This window comes from Pteropus alecto, unplaced genomic scaffold, assembly GCF_000325575.1.
Source record: "Pteropus alecto unplaced genomic scaffold, ASM32557v1 scaffold87, whole genome shotgun sequence".
NCBI classification, from domain to species: Eukaryota; Metazoa; Chordata; class Mammalia; order Chiroptera; family Pteropodidae; genus Pteropus; species Pteropus alecto.
Window position 1 is genome coordinate 15,050,474 of NW_006443225.1, and position 23,051 is coordinate 15,073,524.

The following is a 23,051-nucleotide window of genomic DNA, read 5'->3' on the forward strand; positions in this document are numbered from 1 at the left end:
AGCAGAAAAAAAGAAACTTAAAAAAATGGAAATTCTAGAAATGAAAATACAATATCCAAAATTAAAAAAAAAAAAATTCCCTGGACATATAAAAGTCAGTGAACTTACAGATCAATAGAAATAATACAATCTAAAGTTCAGAGAAAAAAAAAATTAATGAATAAAAGCCTCAGGAAATTTGTGGACAAAATTTAAAAAAATGGGTATAAATGGAGTCCCAGGAGGACAGGAGAGAGAAAAGGGAGCAAAAAATTTATTTAAAAAAAAAAAGGCCAAAATTTTCTAAATTTGATGAAAGACATAAACATACCAATGTAAGAAAGCAATAATACACCGAGTTGAATAGTGGCACCCAAAAGTTATTTCCAAATCCTAACCCCTAGCACCTTTGACTGGGCTCTTATTTAGAAATTACATCTTTGCAGATGTAATTAAGTTAAGGATCCCGAGGTAAGATCAATCTGGATTTAGAGTGGGCCCCAAATCCAATGACAAGTGTCCCTATAGCTTTTCCTATATTTTTAAGTATTTTCTGAAAACAGATGTCAAGATTACCAGTTAGTAGTTAATGAATTAACGGGCCAATTCACAACAACTGGTATAGAACTCCAGCTTCAGGTAACGGAAGAATAAATTCACAGGACAAGGCTTCCTGCAAATGACAATATAAAATGTAGACAAAGTGGAAGAAAAACATGTGAAGACGCTGGAACGTGATCAAAAGTGGGCAGACACCGGCACAGAGCTTCTCCTTGGAAGACTCAAACTATTTGAAGTAAGAAATGTGAGTTTCTTCTTCTTCTTCTTCTTCTTTTTTTTTTTTTTTTGCCTGAGGGTATTTCCCACTTCCTGTAGTTTTATTGGTGGAAAACTGCAGTCTTACCAGTTGAAGGTGGCAGAAAAAAGAGTTTAGAAATAGCAGAAGAACTGGACATTGAAGGAAGAAATCCCAGAAGTAGCTTCATGAGTGGTCCAACACTAAATGTGAATATAAACTACCCAAATCCCAGGCTGACTATAAACTCTGCAGGTCCAGGGAAGACCATGGAAGGCCCGATTAAAAGTGGGCAGAAAGAAGTGAGCAATCCATTAAGATCTGAAAGTCGGCCACATTTTCTGATGGACTGTGGTCACTAAGGCACATACAACTCAAGTACTAGAAAGCTAAAGCTTTACTGGACTGAGGTATCAGTGGACATGGGCTGGCAGATTAGCTGGGAATTTAGAAGAGAAATGCTAGAAGCTAAGAAATGCAAAGCTTCAAAAATCTGAGTACAAACTCGACCCAAATAATTACGCAAGCACAGGGAAGACTACAAGGAAAAAGCCACAGCCAGAAGCTGAAAGAACTAAATGTTAGAGCTGTCAGCTGAGCGGTGTCGCTGTGGGCAACACAAAGCTTCCACTTTCACTGCAGACAACTTAACTGAGGACAAGACCACAAACAAAAGCAACAGTCTGCAAAAAGAAAAATGATAGAGTTGCTATGACATATTATCCACAATATCCGTTTTCTGAACAAAAATAGAATTATAGACACGCAGAAAATAAGGCAGGAAAGAATGAGCCACATTCATGAATACGGCAGCCAACAGAAACTGACCCCTAACATGTTGGATTTAGATGACAAAGACTTCAAAGCAGCTATTTTAAAGATGTTCAAATAATTAAAGGAAAATATGGTCTCAATAACTGTACAGATATGGAATCTCAACAAACAGACCTAAAAAGAACCAAATGGAAATATGTTATAGATAAAAAAATATGGTAATTGAAATGAAAATATTCTTATATGGGCTTAAGAGCAAATTGGAGTAGAGGGAAGAATCATTAAATGTGAAAATAGGTCAACAGAAATCACATAATCCAAAATACAGAGAAAAATAGAATTTCAAAGATGTGTGAGACAATTATCGAGAAACCCAAAATATGTGTAACTAGAATTCCAAAAGGAAAGAAAAAAGGGTAGAAAAATATTTTGAAAATCGGTGGCCAAAAGTTTTCAAAACTAGTGAAAACCACTATATTATCATTCTAAGAAGCTAAATGAATCCCAAGCAGGATTAAAAACAGGCCGACATAGAGCATTGCCAAAGTGGTGAAACTGAAGATAAACAGAATATCTTAACATCCACGGTGCTGAAAGAGCTGGCTATCCTTTGGAAAAAGTGAACTACAACCCATACGTACACAAAAAAAATTAACTTTAAATGGAGCTTAACGTTAGACATAAAAGCAAAATGTCTAAAAAAAAAAAAAAAAAGAGAGAGAGAGAGAGAGAGAATCACTGCAACCTTAACTAAGATTTCTTAGTTAGGACCAACACGGCAAAATTATATTGAAAAATAGAAACTCGAACTTCATCAAAACAGAAAACTTCCTTTCAACTTCTCAAAAGATGACACTAAGATAATGTAAAAACAAGTCACAGAGGCAAAGCACTTGTAACCAGAGTATATAAAGAACTCTTACAATTCAATAATAACAATAAAAAATCACAATTAGAAACTGGGCAAAAGATGTGGACATTTCACAAAGATTTAATTGGCCAATAATCACAATGAAAAGACGCTCATGTTGTCGGTCATCAGTGAAATACCAATTAAAATATCCATGAGATACCACTATGCCCTTCATAGAGTTAGGCTGATCATATCGATGCACGGAACCCTCACACACTGCTGGCGGGAAAGTTGTGATACAACACATTGCAAAAGATCTGACAGTTCCTTATAAATTTGTTATGTACACTTACCATGTGACCCAGCAATTCCACGCCAAGGTATTTTTCCAAGAGAACTGAAAACGTGTCTGCATAAAATCTTGTATAAAATGTTCATAAACAGCTTTATTCATAATAGCCCTAAACTAAAAACAACTCAAATGCTCAGCAGTAGGTAAACTGATCATTTGTGGTGTATATCCATGTAATGAACTAGTACTTAGCAATAAGAACAAACTGCTGATACACACGAGATGGATGAATCTCAGAAACATTATAATGAGTCAAAGAAGCCAGACCCACAACTGTTCATGCTGAATGATTCTATTGTTATGAAATTGCTGAAAAGGCAAAACTAATATTAAGTGACAAAAGGATGTCCTGGTTGCCCGGAGCCACGGGGAAGTGAGGAAAACAGGCTTCAAAGAGGCACTGGACAATTTTTCACAATATTCCCATCTTGACTGTGGTGGTAGTTACATGGCTATATACATTTTTCAAAATGCATCAAAGTGTACAATTAAATGGGTGTGTTTTATTGTATGTAAATTACATCTCAAGGTTGATTAAAACATTGAAAAAGTGTAGTTATCTTTGACATAACAGTTGGAGACACTAAGCCATTGCTCATATCTCTCTTAAATAATCTTAATTCATTTCAATTAATTTCCAAGCAACTGCTACCTTTGGTGAGTACCAGCACTGGAATTTATCAGCTGTGACCGTCTGCATCCCCACATCCCACCCCAACTCCCATTCTAACGTTAGCTCCGTGAGAGCAGAAATCTTGATGGTCTTTTATGCCACGGGTCCCCAACCCCCAGGCCGTGGACCGGTACCGCTCCGTGCCCTGTAGAAACCAGGCCGCACAGCAGGTGAGCAAGTGAAGCTTTATCAGTATTTACCAGCGCTGGCATCACCGCCTCAGCTCCACCTCAGATCATCAGGCATTAGATTCTCATAGGATCACCGGTTCCTGGTGTCAAAAAGGTTGGGGGACCACTGTTTTATGCTACATCCTCAATGCCAAGAAGTGTGTATGGCCCGTGGCAGATGCTCAATATATTTTGGTTGAATTAATGAATAAATGAATAATGAATTAATGAATAAATGAATAAATGTATCCCAACAAATACTAAGTAATCTCTCTCAGGTCTTAGCCCAATCTTCACTACTTACTTCTTTGATTTAAATTACATCTTTTTACCGATGACTCAAATCTATGCATCCTATTCTCTCTCGCTGATCAACATCCATTTACAACTGCCTACTGCACAACTCCATCTGAAAGTCCCACGGGCAACTCAATGCCCCATGTTTAAATGGAACTCATTCACTTCCTCTAAGTTTATCCATCTCATCCACACTAAAACCTGTCCCAAACATGTCATATTCATACTACCTTCCCACTTTACTTCACTCTCAAGTTCTTGAAAAGAACAGTCTATCTTCAAACAGTCTCTATTAACTCTTTAACACATTAAATCTAGTTTCCACCCTGATCAGGCCAGTAAAAGCATCCTCACAGCGGTCAGCACAAGAGAACATTTAATTCTCTCAATTAAATGAATTCTTTTTCAGACAACTGTACCTTAGCCCCACTCCCGTATGCCCACTAGCTCTGCCTTAATTCAGTCTTACTTCAGTTATTTCTCTCTTGAATCTGTGCAAAATCACTAATTAGTCTGTCTCACTTTTTTCTAGTTCATCTCCCACGATGTTACTATCCTTTCAAAAACAGGTCAGTGGTCCCCACCTAATGGCGAAAATTCAAACCAACAGCCACGCACACATCTTTTTGGCCTCCCTACCAGCCACTTTCCTCTTGAACTCTGAGCATTTTCTAAAACACACCTTTTTATGTCTTCACCACTCAGCCTCTTCTGCCTGCAATGCTTTTTTCTTCTTCTCCACCTTAAAATCTTAAGTTCTCTTCAAAACTTACTTGAAATGTCTCCTCTGCCACGGATTCTTCCCCAACTCTTTCAGTTGGAGCTGTTCATTCCCATTTATGATTCTTGACGTGGGTAAGCACACTTCGAGCGAACACTGACCAGGTTACACTTGCTATGGCTCTGACTATGGGGCAGGCATTACACACGTTACTTCACGCGGCATGCTACAAATCATTATTTTTATCGAACTGTTGTGTAATGTTCAAACACTGATCCCTGAAGACAGGACTAATGTATGGTAGTGGACAATCTTCTGTTTATTGACTTTTTTACCTGTATGTCCTCACCTTGACCATAACCCCTTCCATGCCCAGTGCTTGGCATGCTACATAGCAGGCGTAGATACGAAGTATTTTTCCAGAGTAAATAAACAAATGTTCCATTTCGGGTTCTTCAGTTAAATCAATTCCAGTAACCAATGGGATGACATAACATACTATAGCCAGATTAACTTCATATCCACCTAATTCTTCACATACATACTGAAATTACTATACTTACTGTACTAGCTACTATTTTTCTCTTAATAAGGGTTTTTCAATCTGTGAACTTTATCATTTTCCAACAGTAATCCTTGTTTTCTCAACGGTTCCATTAAAACTTGATTCTGGACTTTCTTATACTTAAAAAAGAAAATGACAATACTACAGATAAAAACATCTTGAAAGTTCTTCGAATACCCTTTATCTCTAATGGTTAAATTAATAATCTGCTTTCTGATGTGACCATGTTAAGATGGCAGAATTTTCCAGAACCTAAAATCTGTCAGGGTTTCAAATTAACTAATAATTCCATACGGGAAATGAGTATTACTAACAGGATGTTTTGCTTGGGTAGTCCCTTAAATGTGTATTTACATAATAAAATGTTATCTTAGAATAAAATCCAAAGTTTCTTCCAGCTCAAAAAAGTCAGTGTTTTTAAATGACTGAGACTCAGTTGTGTATACAGTTGAAGGCATAAATAAATTTGTTAATGAAATCTATGACTAATCCAAAACAATATCCAGAAGACCACAGGCGGCCACCACAAACTAGCCCTACCTACAGGGAACAGCCAGTCTTCAAACACTGTACAAATAGTTGATTAAAAAAAAAAAGATTTGTGAGCGGAAATGTCCCAGGCACTTCCAGTTGGTCTACTTCACTCTCTGATACGTAACAAGTCAGTCGATGGGTGTCAGTTTCTTCTCCTTGTTCACCCAGACATCTCCTAAATGAAGCACGGCCCTCGCGTGTCACAGCAGTTTTTTTCAGTGTGCATAAATCCTTACATGCGGTTTCCCACACACTGTTTCTCTTTCTCAGAGCTGTCCTGGGTAAGAAGAGTACAATCATGAAATTTAAGCCCTTGTCATTCATGAAAAAGTCAGATGTTGCTGGATGCTGGAAAGAGGGAAATCGATCATTTCAACATGACCTAGAATGAGCATGCGTATATAGATACCAGTCTGACAGGAAGGCACCAGATGGCCACCGCAGTTAATCTCATGTCACTAAGTAAAAATCACATCACTGCCAACCTTTTCTGGCAAAAGGAAATGCAATTCACCTTTAGAAGGAAAATAAATTATTTGTCTCCAAAGACTTGATTTCCAAATAATTCGATAGAATTCTCATGTCGAACTAAAATCTATTCTGATACAAACTGAAAAAGCTACAGATATTTCTACTTGGGGGGGACACATGATGACAGCCATTTTTTTCTGATCCACATCAAAGTCACTGTGGGTAGGGAATGGTTCCTTCCGGGTTTGCATATGATTTTGTCTTTGAAATATCTTATGTGTCTTACTCTGTATATGCTGGGGCCAAGGCTCAAGACAAACGTCTTTGTCCTTCGAGTTCCAGGACAATATTCTGCAGTGATGTCAGGCATCACAGTTAGCCCTGAATAGTCTATGCAGTAATAGTAGACAGTTTTGCTCAAGCCTGCTTGAATCTTACCTGTGTTACTGTTACTTAGCTCAGAATGTTTTTGTATGCATTAGGATTTCTTTCTTCGAATGTAATGTTTTTCTCTACAGAGTTGGAAATTTTAGCAAAATGAGTTGATCTGCTGTAATTCCACTGGTTTTTATGGAAGTACAGTCATCTGATATGCAGTTTGCATTCCCTTTGAGTTTATGAAGGTCTAAAGATACCACAGACCAAAAAGTCAGTTTGCATGAACGGGGGCTGCCCATGTGAAGAACAAACCTGAGTTTTGGGGTCACTAGAGGAAGACCAAACTTTTAAAAGACTTCAGATACTAACTCAACCTCCTCAAGGTCTTCGGAAAGTAGAAAAGGCCAAATCTAAGCGGGTTTTTAAGTATCTGCTGACCCCATACCAAATTCACAAATGCGTTTTGCTCGTTGTACTTTAATTTCTCACCACTTTACGCAAACGTTTGTGTAACTGAGTAGATGAAAATTTGGGCTCAGAAATGAGGTGGTAAATTAAATTTCAAGAACGAAGTAAAATTTGGGTAAACTATATTTCTAAGTGGGAAGCATATGCATAAGTGTGATTTCTTTCTCTATATTGTCCTATCAGAAATCTACGGTTTCACTTATACTGATCTTTGATTTAAAAAAAAAAAAAAATGGCTCCCTTATTCCTCAAAAAAAAAAAAAAGTGGAAATAGCCAATTTGATAATAAATATATGGATTACAAAAAAGTGAGGTAAAAGAAAGAAAAAAGAGAAAAGAAAAAGGCTGATTCTCAGATTAAACAGCCCCTTCCATAACCCATCTCAAAGCAATCTATACACTAAGGTCACACTGTTAAAATATGTTACTTGTCATATATTAAAAATAAATGTTTAAAAGGAGCCTGTAACTATACAAGAGGTCTGCCTGGGATAATCATATTGAACTTCACAAAAAGTGACATATAAGTAGAAATGCATTAAGTTTGAACTGTATTCGAAAATAAAGTTTTAAGTAGATGTTTCAAAGCCTTCTACTGACATTCTCATCTTGCTGGAAATGGCATCGACATCTCAAACACACCATAATGAAAAGCCACTCTTAAAACACTCCTTAAATATGAAGAAAAAAAAAAAAAACACAAACTAATTGTGGCTTACCTAAGACACCAACTAAGTGCTATTTCACATTCTTTGAGTAAAATAAACCTACTTTATCATATTTTACTCTGAAGGTTTCAAAAACAATACTGCTCAAAGGATGATGATCACTAGGAGATGCACAGAATAGCAAACTGAAAGTAAACGCATGTAGAAAGGATAACTTACTAAAACACAGTCAGCCCTCATATCTGTGGGTTCCGCGTCCATGGGTTCAACCAACCATGCATTGAAAATGTTCAAAAAAAAGTTAAGTTGCTGCTGACGTGTACTGTGTAGTCAGGCCTACGATGGTGGTATTTGTACAGGTTTTTTTTCTTGTCGTTAGTCCCTAAACAATATAGTATAGCTAGTTATATAGCATTTACATTGTATTAGGTATTATAATATTCAATCTAGAGATGATTTAAAGGACCCGAGAGGATGTGCATAGGACATGGCAAATACTAGGCCGTTTTATATAAGGGACTTGAGCCAAACCCCCACGGATACCGAGGGAAGACGGCAATTAATTTTCATTTCCAATATAATAATTTTCCAATGACCAATTTAAATACAGTAATTGCTTATATTTAATTATACAAAGAGATTTCTAATATAATTAGTATGGGAAATCATATTAAAGATGTAAAAACAGAAAAATGTACATCATAACACAACAAAAAAGTCTTCTACTTCAGTTCAAATGTCTTTCCTATAATAATTTTCTCTAAAACGCTGAATGATGTCGAAACATTTGGCATTATAATTAAATAGTATCAAGATACACAACAAAAAGCCTGCTATGGTAGGACTATAATTTCAAATGAGTTTTTATGAAATCCACAGAAGTTATGGAAGCCTGCTGACTGAAGCATGAAGTCTGACATTCACAGAACTAATGACTGAAATTTTTCTAGAAAATAAGTCATTATGAATATTCAGATTTTTAAAAAGGATAATTAAAATACACTCAATAAAACTTCAAAAAACTAATATCCATTTATGACGGAGATCCAAAAGCTTGCATCTAAAATGTGATGAAAACAACTCTGGTGAGCCCAAGCAAGGATGAAAGAATGACCGAGAATATGTAAATGTTCAGTCATATTCTGCTCTGTGAAGTCGGCTTTATTAATAACTTTAATTGTATAATAATTTAAAAATTTTTATAGACTTAAGCAAAAGAATGGGAGCTTAATACCTACATTGTGGTGAGCAAATAAGCTTTGTGTAATTTATAAATTTTAATTAAAGACTGGGTAATAAAATTAAAAGTTAAAACAACTTAGTTTTCAGTACACTAATATAATTTTACTTTGTAATACAATATAGCTGTCACATACAATGGCTCTGATAGGCTTAAATCAAATTTTAATGGCCAAAGAAGGCCATGGAAGGGTTTATACAACATTCAATAAGCAATAACATCTATTCAGTGTACAATAACAAAAAAGTACTAACCTAGAAACACAGAAAAGAATTTATTGTTTTGAAATTCCAGAAATAAAAATAACAGAATAGCATATAATCCATAACAATGTGGCCCTATAATTTCTAAACTACAGTCCAATTAACACATTCAAGAAACAGAAACAATCTACGTGTTTTTCTACCAGGTAAATATAGCCGAGAAAGTTGCCCATAAAGAAAAAGGCTTTAAAAGTCTTAACTACAAAGAACCTTCTACTGTGACATTGTGAAGACATGCCATGCGCCTGACAGGACACTAAGCTATTTCCCAAAGATTCTGTTTACTGCTCGGCTGCATATTGTGATCCGACAAACGGTCAATATTTCACTTCATTACCAAGCTCATTCGACCAAAGCAGCACAGTAATGTTTTAAAACCACCTGCTGATATTCATTAGTATGTAAAAAGCACACAAATTTGGAAATGTTTAACTTGTCCATAAATAATGTATAGTATCTCTGGATAAGCTTTAAAAAAAAAAAGCCTGAGCAGTCAGCCCAACAATGGGGAAAACAGACTCTCTATTTTGACTGAAGTAAAGATATGTTAAAATTATAATTGATGTCATTGCCGAGAATTAACAAATAAATACGAATTTAAAAATATTAAGTAGTTCTTCTGGCAGCAAAGTTACATCCAACAAAGTAACATCTCCGAACGAAAAAAATCAATGTGGAGCTTGAATGCAATTTGTGTTTTGTTTCTATAAAAATACGGTGTTACTTTCAGGTGTTTCTAAATGACTAGATTTGTAAATAAGCAGTGAGTTTCTTTCCCTCTCAGTTTATTTCTAGTTCCCCCTATGCAGATCATAAACAGAACTAAAAATTACTTAGCTTTTGCTCAGTACTCTAACTGCATGAATCAAGGTCTTTTTCATTTTGAACAGTGATTTATTGTCATTCATATAATAAACAACAAAACCAAATTCTAAAATTTTAAGTGTTTAAAATTTCAGATGACAGAGCCACTAATTGGTAACAGTTTCTTTAATTTCACATGAATAATCTAACTAGAAACGCTAATGACTACCTGGCAACAGATTTGAAAGGAACCATTTTCTGTGAAGGAAAAAAAAAAAACACATGCAAAATCCCCCCAAAACATATCACCTTCTTTCTTATTTTGTATCTAAACTTGTAAAATTTTTATGACTACGTGATCATTCTACATAATACAGATCTTCTCGAGCATGTCTAAAGGAAATTACAGTTTTTGGTCTTAACGAGTAAGACTAAGATGGAAAAGGGGATGAAAACAGTGAAATCTGAGGGAGCAGACGCCCCTACACACAGGCGCACTGCTGTTCACCCGGTTAAGTCGGCTGTTACATTTCGGTCCATAATTTTCAAGGCAACTATGAAATCGGAACACGGGTATTTCCTCTTCCTAGAATGAACAATTCTTTGAAAACTTCTATCCTTAAATGATCGTTGGATGTTTTTTTCCCCCAAAAGAATAGGAAAAAAAGAAAGTTTCCATCCCCAAATTCATATACACAAGTGGACGACAAGCTAGTTTTAGACTGCCCAGTGACACAGAATGTCAGTACATCTGAGTGAGGCAGGTGCCAGCCTAGACGGTTCAAAACACGATCTAGTAAGACAAATATATGTTGTTATGCCTTCCAACTAGGAAGCAGTTCATTATTGTCCTAATGCCATGTTTAATTAATCCCTAAGATAATGGACTTCTAGGATGTGGTACCTAAGTACGCCTGAATCGATAGAATGTCAAATTCAAAGCTGCTGTGCAAGTAAAATCATCATTGGAAAAACTCAACCGTACTATAAAAGGAAGGAGAGTTTAGTGCTTAAAACTCATACCAGAGGTATGAAGGCTGAGTTTTTGTTTGTGGAGATAGATTCACCCAATCAAGACCAACCGGAATACAGAACAGAGAATGAAAATGTTTTTGAAAATAAGGAGGAGGGGGAAGAAAAAGGAACATGGAGCAGAGCCAGGCAGTAAAAGAATGACTGGGTAGACTGATAACAAAAGACAATGAGGTGTGTGCACACGGCTCTCCTTTTTCTGTCCTCTGTGTTCCGAATAATTTACAATGTAAGTGGCATAAGGTCACACTAGCAGGCAAGAATGAGCTTTCTGATGGATAGAGATGAAGGATTTGAAGCTAATGAACGGTTTTGTTTTCTTGTTTTTGTTTTTTGCTTTTAATTCATACCTGGAAGCCTTGAATCCTTGCTAAATATTCCAGTTGTTTTGAAGGTTGTACTGGAGAACAAGGGGGAGTAGGAGAACTTCCTTTTAAACCTATGGCTTCAGCTGTAGATGTTCCATTCATAAGGAGCTCCCTGGCAACGGTGGCTGAACTATTCGAAGAGGGAGATATACTGAAGAAAGAGCTGGAGGGTTGGTTCATATCTTTGGGTGACAAATAGCCTAAGGTAGTGCCAGAGATTACTTTGTGGCGGCTGGCTTCCATCTCTTGATAAACATCAGGAGACAAATGAAGAATTCCTTTTGGAGCTATAAATAAAATGAATGAACACTGTTATTACACTTGAAATAGAAACATGTTATAGCATTATTAACCCTGCGATTTTCCTCAATGTGGTTGCAAAGCAATGAGAAATAGAAACATGTATAGCATTATTAACCCCACGATTTCCCTTGGTGTGGTTACAAAGCATCAGGCATCTTCCTCATACTTGCTGGGCCATTGCAGGCTCCATTGCAGGCTCTGTTTAGGGGTGAACAGTTTATGTTTCAACATTCCTAAAATCAGAAGTTCAAAAAATTCCACCAAAGTGTTTTCAGTGGAACCTTTACATGGTAGGGAAGCTGTGGAGAGACAGGGCGACTGACGTGTGGGAACGCAATGGGAGGTCGGGTCAGGGATGTGCAGTGTCTTCACTCTGCACTTTAATCTTTTATGAGCTCATAAAAGACACACACAACCCCTAACATATGCGGCAACTGAGACACAGCAAGTAAAATGAAGTCTGGATCAGTGCAGATCAGCTGAGGTACAAACTCTATAACCAATGGTTCACTGGTGCCCTCTTCACGATGAGGGCCCACAGACAGCTCTGACTCATCATCATGTCAACAGCGATGGAGCATCTTCTCCCCAGAACTAGCACCATCACTGATCTCGTGACAGCACCATCTGCTGAGGTGCCCAGCTCAGAATCCTGGCAACCATCTTTGATTTAGCGACACATGAAGAGTTACCATATCCAGTCTAGAATCTGTCCCTTCATGGTCAAGTGCATCGGAGTTCAAGCCAGGCCACGCACTGGTTCTGGTAACAAGAGGAGTGAGCTGGGGCTGAGCTATCAGTTCGTGGGGTTGTAAACAGAACCATTTCACCACCATTCGCCTCTGCGATATTTCAAAGCACATTTCACACTGCCTGTTCTAATGTCTTTGGATCAGGCAGTAACAACTCACACATCATATTATCTTTTAAGAATACTGATTAGTCGCTACTTTTGGAGAAAGTGCTCTGAGAGACACAACTTAACCCCCATGCTCTCACCCTTCTCTCTCCTGTCATTAAACTGATTCAAGACCTCAATGTTGCTTTTTAAAAAATAATTTAAACATTTTCAATTACAGTTTGCATACAATATTAGTTTCAAATGTACGCCATACTGATTAGACATTTATATAACTGATGAAGTGATCGCCCTGATAAGTCTTCTACCCATCTGACATTATCCAGTTATTACTACATTCTCTATGCTATAATCTGCATCCCCGTGACTGTTTTTATAAATTCCAATTTGTATACCTTACTCCCTCCCCTTTTTTCACTTATCCCCCAACACTGTTTTGTTTGTTCGTTTATTTTTTAGATTCCACATATAAGTAGAATCACATGATATTTGTCTTTCTCTGCCTGACTAAATCACTTAGCGTAATACCCGCTGAGCTATCGGTTCAGAGCGTATTGTTGTTGCCACGTCGTTGCCAGTGGCGAGATTTCATTCTTTTTTATGGCTGAGTAATATTCCGTCATATATGTACCACTTCTTTTTTATCCATTCGTCTGTGGATGGCCCCTTAGGTTGTTTCTACATCTTGACTACTGTAAATAATGCTGCCATGGACATAGGAAAGCATGTCTTTTCAAATTAGTCTTCTGGATTTCTTCAGATAAATATCCAGAAGTGAAACTGCTGGGTCATACGGTAGCTCTATTTTTAACTTTTTAAGGAACTTCCATACTGGTTTCCATAGCTGCACCAATTTTCAATCCCACCAACAGTGCACGAGGGTTTCCTTTCTCCACATCCTCGCCAACACTTGGTCTTTGTTGACATTTTGATGACAGCCATTTGATAGGTATGAGAGGATATCTCGTTGTGGTTCTAATTTGCATTTCCCTGATGATTAGTGATGTTCAGCCTCTTTTCATATATCTATTGGCCATCTGTATGTTCCCTTTAGAGAAATGTCTATCGAGGCCCTCTGCTCATTTTTTAATCAAACTGTTTTTTTCTTTGGTATTAAGTTGTATGTGTTCCTTATATTTTTGGATATTAACCTCTTATCACATGTATCATTGGCAAATATCTTCTCCATTCAACAGGCTGCCTTTCTTATTTGTTGATGGTTTCCTTTGCTGTGCAAAAATTCTTTCGTTTGATGTAGTCCCATTTTTCCTTTTGTTTCCCTTACCCCAGAAGACATGTCCAAAAAATATTAACAGTAATATCAAAGAATTTACTGCCTATATTTTCATCTGAGAGTTTTATGGTTTCAGGTTTTACATTTAAGTATTTAATCCATTTTGAGTTTATTCTTGTATATGGTATAAGAAAGTGGTCTAGTTTCATTCTTTTGCATATCTGTTCAATTTTCCCAGTAGCATTAACCCCATTGTATATTCTTGTCTTCTTTTTCATAGATTAAATGACCATATAGTTGTGGGTTTATTTCTGGGCTCTCTATTATGTCTCATTGATCTATGTCAGTTTTTTTGCCTTTGATGTCTGCTGCAGATGGCACTTCCAATACTATGTTGAATACAAGTGGTGAAAGTGGACGTCTCTGTCTTGTTCCTGATCTTAAGGAAAATGCTTTTAGCTTTTCACTGTTGAGTATGATGTCAGCTGTGGGTTTGTCATATATACCCTTCTATACTGAGGTATGTTCCCTCTATTCCTGCTTTGCTTAGAGTTTTTATCATAAATGGATGATAGATTGTGTCGAATGCTTTTTCTGTATCTATTGACATGATCATATGATTTTTACCCTTCATTTTGTTTATGTGATGTATCATGTTAATTAATTTGCAGATATAAAACCAACTTTGCATCCCAGGAATAAATCCCACTTGATCATGGTGTATGATCTTTTTAATGTCTTGCTGAATTTGGTTTGCTAATATTTTGTTAAGGATTTTTGTATCTATGTCTATCAGGAATATTGGCCTTTAATTTCTTTTTTTTTGTAATGTTTTTGTCTGGCTTTGGAATCAGGGTAATGCTGGCCTTGAAAAATGAATTTGGGAGCCTTCTCGCCTCTTGAATTTTTCAGAATAGCTTGAAAAAGATAGGTATTAATTCTTTGAATGTTTGGTAAAATTTACCTGTGAAGCTATCTGGCCCAGAACTTTTGTTTGGTAAGAGTTCCTTGATTATTGATTTGATTCCCTCAGTAGTTATTGGTCTGTTCAGATATTCTGTTTCTTCTTGGAGATTGTATGTGTCTAGGAATTTATCTATTTCTTCCAGGTAGTCTAATTTGTTGGCATGTCATTGTTCACAGTATTTTCTTATACTCCTTTGTTTCTGCATTATCAGTTGTCACTTATTCTCTTTCATTTCTAATTTTATTTATCTTTTCAAAGAACCAGCTCTTGGTTTCATTGATCTTTTGTATTGTTTTTTAGACTATTTTGTTTATTTCTGCTCTAATCTTTATTATTTCCTATTATTTCCTTCCTTCTACCCACTTTGGGCTTTGTTTGTTCTTCTTTTTCTAGTTCCTTTAGGTGTAAGGTTAGATTGTTTACTTGAGATTTTTTTTTTCTTGAGATAGGCTTGTATTGCTATGAACTTCCCTCTTAAGACTGCTTTGGCTGTGTCCCATAGATTTGGGGTCACCGTGTTTTCATTTTCTTTTGTCTCAAGCTATCTTCTGATTTCTTCCTTGTTCTCATGTTTATCCATTCACTGTTTAGTAACATGTTATTTCATCTCCATGTGTTTACGTATTTTCCAGTTTTCTTCTTGTAACTAATTTCTAGTTTCATACCACTGTGATCGGAGACACTTGATATGATTTCAATCTTCTTGAATTTACTTACTGAGACTTGTTTTTTTTTGCCTAACGTGTGATCTATCCTGGAAAATGTTACAGGTGTGCTTGGAAAGAATATATGTTCTGCTGATCTGCAGTGATATGTTCTAAAAATATCAATTAAATCTATCCGGTATAATTGTTTCTTGATTTTCTGTCTACATCAATTGATCTCTACTTTGATGTCAATGGGGTGTTAAAGTCTCTACTATTGTTATATTACAGTTGATCTCTCCCTTTACGTCCATCAATAGATGCTTTATATATTTAGCACTGGGTACGTAGATGTTTACAAGAGCTAATCCTCTTATTGGATTGATCCCTTTATCATTATGAAATATCCTTTTTGTCTCCTGTGGCGGCCTTTGCTTTAAAGTCTGTTTCGTGTGATATAAGTATTGCTACCAAGCTTCCTTTTTCCATCTCCATTCCACCTCTTTTTCCGTACCTTTACTCCGTGCGTGTCTTTCGATCTGAAGTGCGCGAGACCTCAACTGCTAGTCCCCCAGTGTCCATTTCCAAAACTGTGTTCTATAACACAGTCCCCAAAGGGTTCCATGATCAATAAATCTGGGAAATAAATCTGGGAATTAAATAACACACACAAACACCTCTTTTGGAGGGTTAAAAGTGTACGTTAGCACAGTGAAGACTCTGAGAAGTCCAGAAGAACAGAAATCTATTCAACTTGGTTTAACCCAGTATTTCCCAAACTTATTTTATATCCAAGCTTTTTCCATAACATTAATAATGTCTAACACTTTGGGAAATGCTAACGGCTAGCCATTCTCTTACTCGAAAGTCTTTACTGTCTCTCCATCACTGACACTATAAAACCCAAACTCCTTAGGATGACATATGAAGCCCTTAATGATCTGCTCCTCCTTCTTCCTCATCTACTGAATTCTTCGTGAAGACCCTATGCTCCAGTCATGGAGGTATAGTCACACTTCTAACACTCCAGGCTGTTGGATCCCACTGTGCCTTTATTTTTATTGTTCAGTCGTGCACGCGCGCGCGCACACACACACACACACACACACACTCAGAGAGTTCAGTTCCTCCTGCTAGGTTCCAGGCACTGTCCTGACCTAAAGTCATGTGGTCTACTGAAAGAGGAGAATGAAAAGGGACAATGTAGTGTGGTAGGTGCCTCAGTAGATGGAGACGCGTCTAGAGAGTAGGAGCGATGGGCAAGGAGGCACCTGGGAGCTCAGGACAGGGTTTCTGGAGATAATACTGATGGCAGGAGAGAAGCGAAGGCGGATGGCCAGCATGAACAGCAGCAGGGACGAACAGAGCGTACATCCCAGGAAACCTCGGGCAGTTCCTCACCACTAGGCAAGAAGAGGGAGCTGGGAGGTGCCGAGGTGGAGGGGACGGTAGGCAGGGGCCAGCTGCAGGGGACTTTATCCTGATGACATTCAAACATACAAGAGCTGATTTAAAAGAACAAAAACAAAAACAAAAAAACTTACGTAGCTTAAACTAATATATATCAATCCTACTTTATGGATTAACTTTATGCCTTTGTGTTAGTTTTATAGTCAGGATGAAGTGTTGATAAAGTTTTTTTTAAGAAAAACATATGCACTGGAAAAAAATGCAGATAAATCTCACTGGCCAGAGAAAACTACTTTTAACATTTGGTTTTGAAGATAGACTTTTAGTCTTTTTTTCCCCCTCTACACTTTTTTGCTAACTTAAAAAAAAAATAAGTTAAAATATAGGAATGCCATAGGATCCTGTTGCGTTTAATAGAAATATAGTTATAGTACTAATTTTAAAAGCATAATATTTCATTATATGAATAGCTTCCTTAATCAATCCCATACTTCCGGACATCTAATTTGTCTTCAATTTTTTACCATTATAAACACGGTGATGACTATTTTTGTAATTAAATCCTTCTTCATGCAAAAATTTTTTTTCTTAAATTAGGAGCAGAATTGCTAGTTCAAAGAATATGCAGTTTAGGATTTCTGACACTAACAAATTGCTCCAAATTGGTGCAACTCCAAAAAAGTTGTACCAATTTCATACTCCCAAATTAATATATGAAAGGGCCGTTTTTCCTATTTTTTTGGTACTGGCTATTATTAAGAAGTCTTTACCGCTGCTATCACTGTAGATAAGTGGCAAAGAGTTTTAGACAATAATATCCAAGCCATGCTACCTGACCTTTGGAGAGGTGATGGGGGCTGGAGATTTGATTTGAATCCCAAAGGCTAATGACTCGCTCAGTGGTGCCTCTAACGGCTCCTCCACAGACACTCCTGAATGACGGGATTCGGAGGGCTCCTGAGTTTCCCACACACCCACGTGCCGGGAGGGTGGCGCCCCCAGCTCCTCAGGGACAGAAGCTTCTGTGCTCAGATCCTTCTAGACCTCACCCTACGTAACTCTTCATCTGGCTGCTCATTTTATATCCTTAATAATAAACCAGTGATAGTAAGTTTATTCCTGAGTTCTGTGAGCCATTCCAGCAAATTACTGAAGTTGAGGAAGCGGGTGTAAGAACCCCTGAATTTATAGCTGGTGGATGAGACTTGTGACTGGCATCTGAAGTGGGGCAGTCATGTGAGTGTTAGAATTGAAAAGAATCGTAGGACACCCACTTGGTGTCTGGAAAGTTGGAGAATTGTTTAGTACAATGGGAAAAAATTCTCCATAGATTTGGTGTCAGAAACACTAAGTAAAAACAGTTCAAAAGCCCAAACTGATCCATCTGTACACATTATATGCAGTTTAATATACTTCAGTTAATTATATCCCAAGAAAATTATAAGAATATTTGCTGATTTGATAAGTGAAATGTCATGTTATTATTGATTTGGGGGGTTTTTACTAGCTGCATAAAGACCATACGTAATTCTTATTTAAAGAATAACTCAAATGTTATGACTCTAAACTGCACACTCAATTTAAGAAACCGAGAAACCCATGGCAGTGTACTTCAGTACGGTATGACGCGGCAGTGACGGGCTTGCCAGCAGCGGTACTGTAAAGCGACAAGCACGGTCCCTGAGCGCTGGAGGGAGCCGTGGCGTCACAGGGGAAGAGCTGATGTGGGGGTTCAGGCCCCCTCCTCTACAGTGAGGTCCAAGCTGACTTCCCTTCATGAACAAAGAAGAGTCCTCTCTGCAGAGCTCAACAAACACAGCCATTGGAAGAGCATAAAGAAGCACGTGGACTTATCGGTCAGCTACGGAATGATTTTCCAACTTGAATATCGGTGACAGAGTGGATACACAGATCTCAGCCCACTTAGGTTCTTCCTGCTGGACACCTGAGTTGACATTACCTTTCAGTAGGGTAAAGACCTAAGAGGACAATCGGAGAGTAATTTACAGTATGCATATTTAATGACTTTTAAATTATTTTGCCAATTAGGTTCCCTGAAAACCGATACCAATTTACACTTCTGTGAGTAGCGTGTGACTAAACCTGTTTTCACACTTCTGTCGAAACAGGTTTTGGTCATTTTAAACGATGACTGCCGCTCGACCGCATTTCATCGTTACATTAGTTTCCATGTATTTGATGACCACACCGGGTAACTTTTTCTCACGTGACCACCTGAGGCCTGTGCTCTCCTTCCTGTTGCCTTTGACCTCGGTTCTGCTCATAGACGTTGAGGGTAAGCCCCTGGCCCAGGCTCGGTGCATTTATTATAGTCGCCCTCTGTCTGAAGAAGTCCTGAACGCATTTTCCCATCTATCGTTTGTCCCTGATTTTGCCTTCAACACTCCCATCTTGGTACTGTCAGCTGTGGCCACTGTGCCCAGCTACACTGCACGATTCCAGCACTTCACACATACGATCTCACTTAACCCCCACGACCACCATACGAAATGGGAATTTTTATTTCTTTATATCAGAGATGAAAAAAACTGAAGCAAAGAGAAGTCACGAACATCAGCCAAGACCATATGGAAAATAAGTAGCAATGCCAGGATTTGACTCCAGGTAGCCTGTCTCTAGGGCCTGGACACTCAGCCATTATATTAAATGGCCTCTGAAACAACAAGCAGAAAACTAAATGCAACGTTCAGCCAGCTCCAAACACCTAGGTTTAATCTGGGAAGCAAACTCCATGCCTGGAGCTTGCCTAGATGGGGTTGACCTATGTCGCCGTAGCTGTTCTAGAGGTGGCCTCACCAAAATCTCCCTAAAATATACGATGTTCACACAGGATTTTAAAAGCCCAAACTTGCTAGGGACTGTGACCTGTTACAAAATGAAGACTGCCAGGCCATGGTGCCCATTTTACATGTTTTTTTTTTTCCATTAGGTCTGTGCTACTCCCAAATGCCTATGTGAGGCCTCTGACACACGAAGCTCCTAAGCATCATCATGCAGCTCCAGCTCTTTCCAGGAGTGACGCAGAGGACAGTTTGACTTGAGATCTCTCCGAAGGTGAGCAGACTTAGCAGAACCCTGCCTTCCAGTGTTCATTAATGTCATGACTCTTCCAGAGAGGCTGGAGGACATAGAGCATGTGTTGAGTCGTAAGTGGTATCGGTTGGAACAAAATACAGAGCAAACCAATGTAGCGAGAAAGCCGCTGTCACTACACTGGTCTGTATGGGTAATGCTAGTCTATGAGGAAGGATTTCCCCGCCAATCCGTGAAATGAGCACAGAGCTATTTCCTAATGAAATGAATTTGTCACTTTTCACATCAAAGCTTTGAAAGAAAAACCTTATGTATGTTTCCATAAATCAGCTTGAATTTTTGCCACAATAATGGAGTCAATGTTTGCTTTATAAATACACAAAGACCCGATAATACTTAGGCCTACTTCTGCCATAGTGATTTTCTTTTAATAACAAAGAACTAAAATTCACATACGGATAAAATACCTTCGTAAATGAGAGAGAGGGCAGGATGGCGGGGCTTCTCCTGACGGAGATTCGGCACGAGTGGGCAGACTCCGCTTCCACACAGATACCGTCACGAACAAGTCACCAAATTTTAATAAGAAAGTCAATCATTTGTGCACGTTTTGAAAGCTGATGCCTCAGAATTATACTCCTTCTTTGACCAGAGTATTTTGTTTAGCACTATCTTAGGGAACAGGGTCCTGCTTCTTGACTGGCATTGATTATTTTAATTAAAACACCCCCCAATTTTTTTTGAAATGTGTGCCTGCTGATTTAGAACTGGTTAAATGAGAAGTTACTTGGTTGCCAGGGCAAAACTGATCCTTGACGAGCTTTTGCTTTGGTTAGTCTCGTCCCGCCCAAAGCTGCCAGCGGCGCCCAGGCATAAACATGGTACGTGGCTGACTTTGCTGTCGGTAAACGTGAAGTCCACCTTTTCTCGCATTTGCTATTCACTAAATTTCCCTGTGTGTCTCGATGCTGGCAAAATCGCTTGTCATCACTCTAATGTTCAACAAACTTTACCTTTGGAGTCTCAAAAAATATATATATTTTAGAAATTCTTAAAAACTGGAAAATGGACTAAAACAGGAAATTTGAGAAAGCATGAGCAACAACAGTATGATTTATTCATCTTACAGTAATTAAAAAATTTATTTATGTGAAAATTCATAAAATCCAAGTAACTCTATGGTCTAGCTCACTGTACTGTTTCTTGGTTTTTGATGATGCGCTGTAATTATGGAAGATGTCATCACTGAGAGGGTTTTTGTGATGGATGTGTGTGACTTCTCTGTACCGTTTTCACAGCTTTAAAAACTTAACAAAACCCAATACACGAAAGCACTGCCATGCAGCTCTGGGCCGCTCTCACGGTGCAGAGGCCCTAGGACAAGGCCGTGCTGAGACCTCGAGGTGGCAACGACCTGACACTAGTCCTCGATGGCCCTGCGGACGAGCAGGGCTGGAGGGACAGCGCCTTCCCAGGGCTCTGCAGCTGTGACCACTGCCTCGCCTGACACTCAGCCCCGCCATCCCCAGGCTATGGCTGCATGACTTTTAGTTACCTGAGATCAAGGAGACCTGATGGCCGTGTGGGCCTCGTGGCTGGGGCTCTTTACCAGGGATGCTTGAGATCACTGAGTAGGTGACAACACATGCGAGCCAAGAAGGATCCCATAGGACCACCACGGTCCTCCTCCTGGAGGACAGGAACAGACGATCCATCCTCTCCACGACCGTGAGCTACAGGCAGATGAGTCTCAGAAATCGCGCCTTCCCTCCGCCCTGCTGTTCAGACGCTGTCCTTTCCCACGCGGCTCATTACCAACTCGGGCTTCCGGCTGCAGCCCCTGGGTGCCTAGTGCTGCCTGACTTTTATGCCAAATACATGCTATTTAAACAGACATAAAACAACAATGCAAAAATGAAGAAAAATTATGAAAATTATACTAAAAAAGGAAAGGAAAATGTTGGCTAAGAGCAAGCCAGTGAAAAAAGCCAAATAAACAGGTCAATAACGTATTAGAAATTTCCTTTGAAGTCAGTTTCAGAATCACCTTGAGAGGCAAAGTTCTCTTAAGTAGCAAAAATCTGGTCAGATCTCATAAATGAGACTAAAAAAAAACTGTTCTGAATTAAAAAGAAACAGCTACATTAAAAAGAGTCATTACTGAATGAGTGAACAGAATGATGGGGTCACACGTGCTGAAAAGCGTAACTTAAATCAGTGGTGAAAATTAACCTTGCTCTTGCCCTTAAAGATTTGGAAGAAAGCGCTGGTTTTGTTCACCTGTGCATTGTTTTTTTTTGCTACTTTTAACACGATGTGTGAAGTCATTAATTTGATAAATGCTTATGAATAAAATTACTGACAAAAATCGTTTTGGCAAGACGCACAAGTCCTAAGGTGAGCACAGTGCCAGGGGACAAAGCTCTTTCCAGTCCTGATCCACAAAAGGCGGACTCTAAGGCCAGGCCAGACGGGAGGCCATGACTGCAGCCAGCACACCTAAAAGAGACCGTGCCTGGATCGTTTCGGCTGCTCAACGGATAGGAGGGGGGACAACAAAATGGTAAGTGACAAATTTTCTTTAGAAAATAATGGCAATGAAAGATTTTTTTTATACTCATCTCTTAAAAAAAAAACAAACAATTTAGAATGAAGTGGGAGATGCCTTTGGAAACCTCGTTCTACTGCACGAACGTACACCAGCTTGGTGCCATGTAAAGAAAGAGGCCAGTTATAGAGTTTTCAAATCAAGGGTTGAATTGTTATTTTTTTCTTTAAAAGAGAAAAAGTAAGAAGTATATAATACAAAGAATAAGAACCTGGGTGCAGCTAATAAATTCACCCATCGTTTTAATAATAAAGAAGGTCTCGCTCGGCCTATGCGGGAGAAATTTTTTCAAGGCTCAACATTTTCAATAGACGGAGTTCTGAACATTTCCACTGAGTAAGACAAACCTGTCGCAGTGACAATGAAGTTTGAGAGCAGCTCGTAAGATTGAGTCGTGTTCAAATATTAGTTCATTTAAACGAGACAAAAATGTTGCTGGTAAAATAAAGATAAAGCTTACTGATTACCTTTCTTCACCGAAATCATCCATGAATGACCATTTCCCTAACGCTGTAAAAAGACCAAAATTGGATTATGTATGCCACAAATGACCGAACTCAGCAGGA

The 23,051-nt window shown here is 38.4% G+C and overlaps 1 protein-coding gene across 5 annotated transcripts in view; it reads right to left on the bottom strand.

Annotated features, from left to right (window-relative positions):
* The window catches only part of STAU2 (staufen double-stranded RNA binding protein 2), a 220,864-nt gene that overhangs the window by 96,893 nt on the left and 100,920 nt on the right, over window positions 1-23,051 (bottom strand). For 3 of the 5 annotated variants that reach the window (XM_015598691.2, XM_006924031.3, XM_015598692.2), the window contains exon 11: window positions 11,389-11,693. In XM_015598691.2, the coding sequence (XP_015454177.1) occupies window positions 11,389-11,693 (305 nt within the window). Of the gene's footprint in view, window positions 1-5,931; window positions 5,992-8,829; window positions 11,694-23,051 lie in introns of those variants that run through there. The other 2 variants (XM_025041155.1, XM_025041156.1) reach the window with 2 other exon arrangements.